Source organism: Nannobrachium achirus (genome assembly GCF_963921795.1).
Source record: "Nannobrachium achirus genome assembly, chromosome: 4".
NCBI classification, from domain to species: Eukaryota; Metazoa; Chordata; class Actinopteri; order Myctophiformes; family Myctophidae; genus Nannobrachium; species Nannobrachium achirus.
This window is the reverse complement of record NC_137813.1, coordinates 939,582-949,971: the sequence shown is the minus strand read 5'-3', so window position 1 is coordinate 949,971 and position 10,390 is coordinate 939,582. Positions and strand designations below refer to the sequence as shown.

At 43.9% G+C, this 10,390-nt stretch overlaps 1 protein-coding gene across 1 annotated transcript in view; it reads left to right on the top strand.

Annotated features, from left to right (window-relative positions):
• Positions 1-4,701: 4,701 nt before the first annotated feature.
• LOC308284260 (oxysterol-binding protein-related protein 7-like) overlaps positions 4,702-10,390 on the top strand; it is a gene marked incomplete at both ends in the record, with an annotated part of 61,163 nt that continues 55,474 nt past the window's right edge. The window contains 3 exons of the mRNA XM_080724830.1: positions 4,702-4,830; positions 6,382-6,519; positions 7,299-7,352. Coding sequence (XP_080580956.1) covers positions 4,702-4,830; positions 6,382-6,519; positions 7,299-7,352 — 321 coding nt within the window. The remainder of the gene's footprint in view (positions 4,831-6,381; positions 6,520-7,298; positions 7,353-10,390) is intronic.

The window sequence follows — 10,390 nt, the reverse complement described above, 5'->3', positions numbered from 1 at the left end:
TCTAATAATATAAGAGTTGTTTCCATTAATCTAATAATATAAGAGTTGTTTTCATTAATGTAATAATATAAGAGTTGTTTCCATTAATGTAATAATATAAGAGTTGTTTCCATTAATCTAATAATATAAGAGTTGTTTCCATTAGTGTAATAATATAAGAGTTGTTTCCATTAATGTAATAATATAAGAGTTGTTTCCATTAGTGTAATAATATAAGAGTTGTTTCCATTAATGTAATAATATAAGAGTTGTTTCCATTAATGTAATAATATAAGAGTTGTTTCCATTAATCTAATAATATAAGAGTTGTTTCCATTAGTGTAATAATATAAGAGTTGTTTCCATTAATGTAATAATATAAGAGTTGTTTCCATTAATGTAATAATATAAGAGTTGTTTTCATTAATGTAATAATATAAGAGTTGTTTCCATTAATCTAATAATATAAGAGTTGTTTCCATTAATGTAATAATGTAAGAGTTGTTTTCATTAGTGTAATAATATAAGAGTTGTTTTCATTAATATAATAATATAAGAGTTGTTTTCATTAATCTAATAATATAAGAGTTGTTTTCATTAGTGTAATAATATAAGAGTTGTTTCCATTAATGTAATAATGTAAGAGTTGTTTTCATTAGTGTAATAATATAAGAGTTGTTTTCATTAATATAATAATATAAGAGTTGTTTTCATTAGTGTAATAATATAAGAGTTGTTTTCATTAGTGTAATAATATAAGAGTTGTTTCCATTAATGTAATAATGTAAGAGTTGTTTTCATTAGTGTAATAATATAAGAGTTGTTTTCATTAATATAATAATATAAGAGTTGTTTTCATTAGTGTTGCTACAAGAGGCTAACAAGCTTCCAGTGAACAATGTTCTCATCAACTGTAGGACTGATTAAAGGTAGTAACAAAGTGACATGTGATTCCCCTGCTGTTCTCTGCTGATGGGATTCAGGTTTACTTGTTCATTACCAAGTATATTTATATATTTAAGATCAGAAACTTCTCATCTATATTCAGTCTTTTCGTAAATGACTGCCCTACTTGATCACACTACAGTGTCGCACAATAGTAGCAGATCTACAAGTTAAGCTTTTAGATCAGGGCTTAGGGTTAGTTTAGTTTGGCAACGTTGATGATATTTTCACACTCACTCCGAGTGTGCATAATATAGTCAAAAATAGCGAAATAGCGATCTACAAGCTCAAAACGCTTGTAGATCTGCTATTTTTGCTATTTTTTTAATTGGTATCCTGAAAAGTATTTGTTTTTTTATTTAATTTCAAATTCATGTACAGGCTCTTATGTTACTTAACTCATTCGTAGTTTTCGCCCGTAAATCCCGCAGATTTCTCTATGTCTTTCACTGCTGGCTTCTCCTACCTGTTAACGCGGGCGCTCATCCAATTCCCATCGTGCGCGATCGGACACTGCTATGCATCGTGTGTTCGCGTATTCCATCAGCTTCTCAAATCCGTTGAAATTTTGAAAATTGATCAATCCGTTCTCCATCTGTAAGCCGCGGAGTTCACACAGTAAGCTAACGGGCCAAAATAGAGGACGGACCACCCGCTTCCGGTTTAGGGCTCAATGTTAAACTGGTCCGCTCAATAATGTGTCCGTGTAGAAACGATGATCACGGAACATTAGTTCCGGAATTTTAGTTCCGCTTCGATAAAAAAATTGTTTTTATTAATTTTTATTACATTTACGGGTTCTACGGGCATGGCAGAGAAGTGGGTACAAAGGGGTATTTTTTTGGCAGCATATGAGTTAATATGTTACTTCTTACTTTATGAACCAAAAGGGGAAGACCACCCATTTTCAATATTGAACAATGTCATTAATATACCTTAGAGGAGTTGTGTGGAAATAATTGTGTTGCCTAGAACTGGAGGATTGGTTTTGGGGTTTGTATTGTAACTTGATGACATCACACCGTTGTACTTTACAATACAAACCCCAAAATCAATCCTCCAGTTCTAGGCAACACAGAAGAGGGGGAACTTTTTTTCTATTTCCACACAACTCCTCTAAGGTATATTAATGACATTGTTCAATATTGAAAATGGGTGGTCTTCCCCTTTAATCACAAATGCATTAGACATAAAAAACTAGTTGGAATTGTAACAGCTGAAATCAATAATATATCAGTATTCTGGTATTAACCTGCGGGCCGCTTTAAGTGAAGGTGGGGGCCACATGTGGCCCCCGGGCCACCAGTTGCCCATGTATGTTTTACATCTACAGTGACCTACAGTTATATAAGTATTGATTGATTGATTTATTGACTCGGTTTATGGAGGTGTTTTGGTGCAGCATTATTTATTATCCTGTGAACAAGTGTTGTTTTTGACAGCAAATTTCGATTTAGTTTTAGTCATAATTTAGTCTCCTGAAAAGTTTTAGTTTTAGTCTAATTTTAGTCGACTAAATATCATAAGATTTTAGGCGACTAAATCTACAGTTGATTTAGTCAACTAAAATGTATTTTGGCAGGCCTTGATGGCATCGTAATGACTGATTTTACACTTGGTTGTGTGCTGAAAATAGCAGATCTACAAGCTCACAACGCGTCGCAGCAACACCTGAGAGCAACCAAACATAAAATGACTCTTCTCCACTAGTCCCTCCCTAACGTTTTAGTCTAGTTTCTATTTTGTTGACGAAATTGTCAACATATTTAGTCTTAGTTTTAGTCACCACAGCTTGGTTTTTGTTTAGTTTTTATTTAGTTTTTGTCAGGGAAAAAAAACGCAGTCAACAAACATTTTTTGTCATAGTTTTAGTCGACGAAATCAACACTGCTGTGAACCATAGACATGTTTATTTCCAGGGTATAATTAAGGGTTGACATTAAGGGAAATGTCCCACTGGTCCATTGGAATGATAAATACATGATTAATGGTGCTTTTGTGTAGCGCCTTCATCCAAGGTGCTTTACATAGATAGTAAATATACTACTATGTATGTAGTACATTACATTCACCCATTCTCTCTCACACGCACGCATGCACGCACACACACATACACACACACACACACATACAATAATAATTACAGCCTCTCATAATGATGCTCTCACAGAACTCTGTGTTGTAATTAACCAGACTAAATCATTACTTCTCTACGATTTTGCAACCCATTTTCACCCAGTGCCAATTGCCTATGTAATCCTGGGCTCTGCTCTCCCTCTTTAGCGTCTGGGGAGACAACAGACTGACCTCATGCTTCCTTCAATGCATGAGGATTTCAAGTTGTTTCTTTTCACCTGACAGGGGGGATTTCCCCGGGATGGACGTAGCGTGTGGAAGGAACACGTTATTCCAACCAGTTCCTTTCCCCTCCATCAGGCACCCCGGCTAAATCATTACTAAACACCAGTTCAGAACCACAGGAAAATAAGGTGACCTTTTTTTAGGGTTTGGGCTTTTTGTTTTATTTTGATGGCATTAGTTTTACTGGCCTAAGTGGAAGGTGTGTTCTACTGTGTGTGTGAGCTTGTAGATCTGCTATTTGTTCAAAAATAGCAGATCTACAAGCTCGCAGTGAGTCTTAATGGGTTAATAATCACAGTGACTTCATGTAATCTGACCCAGATCATAGTGATGATGTCATCAGCTCAGTGCGTCATGTGACCTGCAGTTAACATCTCATAACACACTGTACCTGCAAAGCATGATGGGAATGTAGTCCTACAACCTGGTGTGTGTGTGTGTGTGTGTGTGTGTGTGTGTGTGTGTGTGTGTGTGTGTGTGTGTGTGTGTGTGTGTGTGTGTGTGTGTGTGTGTGTGTGTGTGTGTGTGTGTGTGTGTGTGTGTGTGTGTGTGTGTGTGTGTGTGTGTGTGTGTGTGTGTGTGTGTGTGTGTGTGTAACGGAGATGGTGACATATCTAGAACTATGTGTAATTGGGTGTGAAATGGATTATGTGTGAGAGACAGAGAGAGACAGACAGAGAGAGAGAGAGAGTGTGTGTGGGCGGTGATGACTCAGTGCATGTAACAATACTTTAGGTTCATCCAAATACCAGTCTGACAGATACTCACACACACACACACACACACACACACACACACACACACACACACACAGCTATTTGACTCATAGAAGCACTTTGGAGTTTGTCTCAGTTCTTCATCCTGTGGTGACGTGTGATTCTTCTGATCCATCCAGAGAGTCTTGGTTTACCAGGATCCCACAGAGAGAGGCCCAATGCAGGGGTGATCAGAGTGGGTGACGGGGAACCCTGGGGTGACGGGGCACCCTGGGGTGACGGGGCACCCTGGGGTGACGGGGGTACCCTGGGGTGACGGGGGTACCCTGGGGTGACGGGGGCACCCTCTGGGGTGACGGGGCACCCTGGGGTGCCGCGAGATCATTTGATAATAGTTGGAATTTATTTGGACATTTGAAAAAAGATTTAGTATCATTTTAAACTTGAAGTACAAAGTTATTTTCAGTCAGTTTTAACCAAAAGAACTCTCTCTCTCTCTCTCTCTCTCTCTCTCTCTCTCTCTCTCTCTCTCTCTCTCTCTCTCTCTCTCTCTCTCTCTCTCTCTCTCTCTCTCTCTCTCTGTCTGTGTCTCTCTATATGTCTCTCTCCCTCCCCAGTGTCCTCTCATCTCATTGGACGAGGACGTTGACGAGTCGAGACGTCCTGTCCCTGTAAACCTCTCATCGTCCAATCGGCAGCCATGGATCCGCAGGTGTGCCCGCCTCCTCTGGGCAGCGGCCAATCGGTGGTGAGCGGCCTGGAGAAGTCTCCGTTCAAACCCAGCCACTCACGAAACAACAGCACCGGATCCTCCAGGCACTCTAAACAGGTGATACCTTTACACCTAACCCTTACACACACACTCCAAACAGGTGATAGATAGATAGATACCTTTACACCCTATAACCCTAACCCTAACCCTACATACATACACACTGTACAGCACTGGATCATCCAGGCACTCCAAACAGGTGATAGATACCTTATATATATATATATATATATATATATATATATATATATATATACACACTGTACAGCACTGGATCATCCAGGCACTCCAAACAGGTGATAGATACCTTATATATATATATATATATATATATATATATATATATATATATACACACTGTACAGCACTGGATCATCCAGGCACTCCAAACAGGCACACACACACACACACACACACACACACACACACACACACACACACATACTGTACATGCACACACACACACACACACACACACACACACACACACACACACACACACACACACACACACACACATAGTGTACATGCATGTATCCAAGCACACTCACACATACATGCACACGGGCACGCACGCAAGCATGCTCTTATGCATGCACACACGTTGGCCGTTTTCCGTGTGGAAAAAAGTGTGGACAGCATGGACCTCTAACTTATGACCTCTAACCTATGACCTAACCCTAACCCTGGACTTGAATCAAGGAACACTAGGGCAAAGGTTCTCAACATGTGGGTCAGGACCCCCAGGGGGTCCCCAAATGATTTTGGGGGGTCCCCAGATGATTAACTTAATGTGAAACATTGTTTTCTCTCTCAACAGTAAACAAACCAGCATAAAGTTTAAGTGTATAGAGGGTATCTGCACATTTATAAAGTGACAATTTAAGGACTTTTTAATACCTCTGAAATGACAAATTAAACATTGGCTGAATTGTCAAATATTAGAGGCGTTGTGAGCATGTAGATCTGCTATTTTCACAATAGAACCGTGTTATACAAAATGTAATGCCTTGACTCTTAGTGCTCGTCAAGGTGGGGGGTCCCTGGTTAAAATATGATTATTTTGGCCCTGGGGATCATCAAAGACCCCACACACCCTCCTAAATAGACTATTTGTGATGTTGCCTTCAGGGAAAAGGTACCAAAGCATTAAAGGTACCAAAGCATTAAAGGTACCAAAGCATTAAAGGTACCAAAGCATTAAAGGTACCAATTAAAGCATTAAAGGTACCAAAGCATTAAAGGTACCAAAGCATTAAAGGTACCAATTAAAGCATTAAAGGTACCAAAGCATTAAAGGTACCAAAGCATTAAAGCCAGCACTAGTAGACTAAAGAACAGTTTTCTACCCCGTGCTGTTAGACTACTAAATACATGTATGCAGTGAACCTTACAGCCTTGTATGCTGACTCTGGTTCTTTTAAACTGTTTTTAACTTTTAAATGAGTGTTATTGTTATTTTAGGCTATGTCATTTTATTTTTATCCTGTGTATTATGGAGCACCCCCAACCTAAGCTTTTCACAGTGCATGTACTTGTACATCCTTGTGACAATAAACATCTTGAATCTTGAATCTTGAGCTGGTTGTTGTGGGTGTTGTTCCTCAGTCTCGCCACTGGGAGGTGCTGGAGGACCAGCAGGACGCTGGGCCTGCTCTGGGTTCTTCTCTGGACCTCAGCATCCCTGGGATCTGTGAGGGGTATCTGATGAAGAGGAGGAAGTACCCTCTGAAAGGCTGGCACAAGGTACCCTACCCTACCCTCCTTACCCTAACCCTATAGAACTAACCCTAACCCTGGGATCTGTGAGGGGTATCTGATGAAGAGGAGGAAGTACCCTCTGAAGGGCTGGCACAAGGTACCCTACCCTACTGTACCCTACTGTACCCCTACCCTCCTTACCCTAACCCTATAGAACTAACCCTAACCCTATAGAACTAACTCTAACCCTGGGATCTGTGAGGGGTATCTGATGAAGAGGAGGAAGTACCCTCTGAAGGGCTGGCACAAGGTACCCTACCCTACTGTACCCTACTGTACCCCTAACCCTATAGAACTAACCTTATGAAGAGGAGGAAGTAGCGCCTACTCCGTCTGCTGCGTTTACACGTCGCCATGGGAACCAAAGCGTTCAGTGAAAGGGGTGGGAACCCGTCGCCGCCGAGGCTTTGCTTAACCATTTTGAAAGCTACGGCGATTACGTCATAGCAGCCGTAGTCTGCCTGGCGTTGCCGTCCTGAAAATCATCGAGCTTAAAGTCGCTATTGTCGTGGCGACTGCTGCTTCTGTGACCCACTGCTGCTTCTGTGACCGACTGCTGCTTCTGTGACCGACTGCTGCTTCTGTGACCCACTGCCACTCAAAGGGACTACAGTGGGTTGGGCTGCTGCATGCAAGGATTTCAGCCAATCAAACGCTGGCAGGGTGGCCTGAATGTCACTAGGAAAAGAATATCATGCCCACTAAGGCCATCTACCCCCTGTTTCATGTCTTAATGCTCTGCTGTGATTGGTCCTTTCTTTCAGAGGTACTTCCTGTTGGAGAAGGGGATCCTGAAGTACTCCAAGAGTCAACAGGATGTGAGTTAAAAGATTTTTAAATTTGTTGCTCATTTGAACTTGGGCCTCTTTCTTACTTTCTTACTTGAAGGCAGGGACGTGCTGGCCCCTGATTCAGCCCGGGAAAAAGAGTTGGAGAGGCCAAAGATTTGCCATTTCAGATCATGACGAGTGACAAGCCAGTGGGCCAATTACATGAGTTATATTTCGTCGTTGTCAGATGAAAACCTTGTACGTCCAAAACCGTTTGTTTTGTATTTATCATTTAAGAAATGATTTAAACTAGTGAAAACTGAAATAAACTAAGTTTTCACTACTTTCGTGCAACAGCCTTGTATGATGAAGCAGGGCTTTGCGAAAAAATCTACAAATTTGAAACTTGGAGATACAAGGTTTCTGCCCGACAGTGACAATTTACTTTGTTAGCTGCCCAGCCCCCAAAATGGAACGAACGCCGACATTTGATTTTGATTTTTTTCCTAATGGCCGGCCTGGACCGGCCGGGAATGAACCGGCCGTTCGGGAGTTGTCCTGCTTTTCCCAATGGCCAGCACGTCCCTGATTGAAGGCTCTGTTCCATTCTGCTCAAACAGAGTCAGTGTTACCAATGATACTAATGAAGGCTCTGTTCCATTCTGCTCAAACAGAGTCAGTGTTACCAATGATACTGATGAAGGCTCTGTTCCATTCTGCTCAAACAGAGTCAGTGTTACCAATGATACTAATGAAGGCTCTGTTCCATTCTGCTCAAACAGAGTCAGTGTTACCAATGATACTAATGAAGGCTCTGTTCCATTCTGCTCAAACAGAGTCAGGGTGATGGTATTGTGCATGTTGGCTCACTGGAAACACTCTGCTACACCAGTGGGTTTAGAAACACTCTGCTACACCAGTGGGTTTAGAAACACTCTGCTACACCAGTGGGTCTCAAAGGCAAAATTCCAACCCCCCAACTTTCACACTCGCTCACCCCACTCTGAGCCTTAGCCCCGCCCCCAGCGAGGAGGAGAGTAACCAATAGGAATGCTCTAGGCTCTTAGCCCCGCCCCCAGTGAGGAGGAGAGTAACCAATGGGAATGCTCTAGGCTCTTAGCCCCGCCCCCAGTGAGGAGGAGAGTAACCAATAGGAATGCTCTAGGCTCTTAGCCCCGCCCCCAGTGAGGAGGAGAGTAACCAATAGGAATGCTCTAGGCTCTTAGCCCCGCCCCCAGTGAGGAGGAGAGTAACCAATGGGAATGCTCTAGGCTCTTAGCCCCGCCCCCAGTGCGGAGGAGAGTAACCAATAGGAATGCTCTAGGCTCTTAGCCCCGCCCCCAGTGAGGAGGAGAGTAACCAATGGGAATGCTCTAGGCTCTTAGCCCCGCCCCCAGTGAGGAGGAGAGTAACCAATAGGAATGCTCTAGGCTCTTAGCCCCGCCCCCAGTGAGGAGGAGAGTAACCAATGGGAATGCACTAGGCTCTTAGCCCCGCCCCCAGTGAGGAGGAGAGTAACCAATGGGAATGCTCTAGGCTCTTAGCCCCGCCCCCAGTGAGGAGGAGAGTAACCAATAGGAATGCTCTAGGCTCTTAGCCCCGCCCCCAGTGAGGAGGAGAGTAACCAATAGGAATGCTCTAGGCTCTTAGCCCCGCCCCCAGTGAGGAGGAGAGTAACCAATAGGAATGCTCTAGGCTCTTAGCCCCGCCCCCAGTGAGGAGGAGAGTAACCAATAGGAATGCTCTAGGCTCTTAGCCCCGCCCCCAGTGAGGAGGAGAGTAACCAATAGGAATGCTCTAGGCTCTTAGCCCCGCCCCCAGCGAGGCATTATCTATAAACGAGAAATACTGTTCCTACGAAACAGTGTGGGCTCTCATGGAACACCATGTTTGGGCATAAAGATCTGCCCTTTGGCTGCTCCTCATTGGCTAAGGGCCTTGCACTGTCTGTCATTATTTTGAGGAGCAAACACTTGACCTATGAAGTAAACTATATCCTAACATACTGGTCTGGATATCAGGTTGCACTTGTTGGTGATGATGTCACTAAGACCCCGTAGCATAGCGTATGCCAGATGGGCATATATGGGCATATATGGGCATATGGGCATATATGGGCATATATGGGCATATGGGCATATATGGGCATATATGGGCATATATATAGACAGTTCACATGGTTAATATGTTTACAGGGGTGGACTGGCCCCATGGCAGACTGGGCATATGCCCGGTGTGCCCACCATTAGTCTACCAGTGTACCAGACTGGGCATATGCCCGGTGTGCCCACCATTAGTCTACCAGTGTACCAGACTGGGCATATGCCCGGTGTGCCCACCATTAGTCTACCAGTGTACCAGACTGGGCATATGCCCGCTGCGCCCACCATTAGTCTACCAGTGTACCTTACTGGGCATATGCCCGCTGCGCCCACCATTAGTCTACCAGTGTACCTTACTGGGCATATGCCCGGTGTGCCCACCATTAGTCTACCAGTGTACCAGACTGGGCATATGCCCGGTGGGCCCACCATTAGTCTACCAGTGTACCAGACTGGGCATATGCCCGCTGCGCCCACCATTAGTCTACCAGTGTACCTTACTGGGCATATGCCCGGTGGGCCCACCATTAGTCTACCAGTGTACCAGACTGGGCATATGCCCGGTGGGCCCACCATTAGTCTACCAGTGTACCAGACTGGGCATATGCCCGGTGGGCCCACCATTAGTCTACCAGTGTACCAGACTGGGCATATGCCCGGTGGGCCCACCATTAGTCTACCAGTGTACCAGACTGGGCATATGCCCGGTGGGCCCACCATTAGTCTACCAGTGTACCAGACTGGGCATATGCCCGGTGGGCCCACCATTAGTCTACCAGTGTACCAGACTGGGCATATGCCCGGTGTGCCCACCATTAGTCTCCCAGTGTATTCCTATGCTGGGCTCTCATTGGTTTACGTCCAGCCCTGCATCTCCATAGTTAACAGTGTTTCTGTGTAAACATACATTTATGCCACGCCCCTCTCTCTACTCGTACAGTTCCCGTTCTCGCCCCCCCGCCGCCCCCCACCCCCCCACGACCC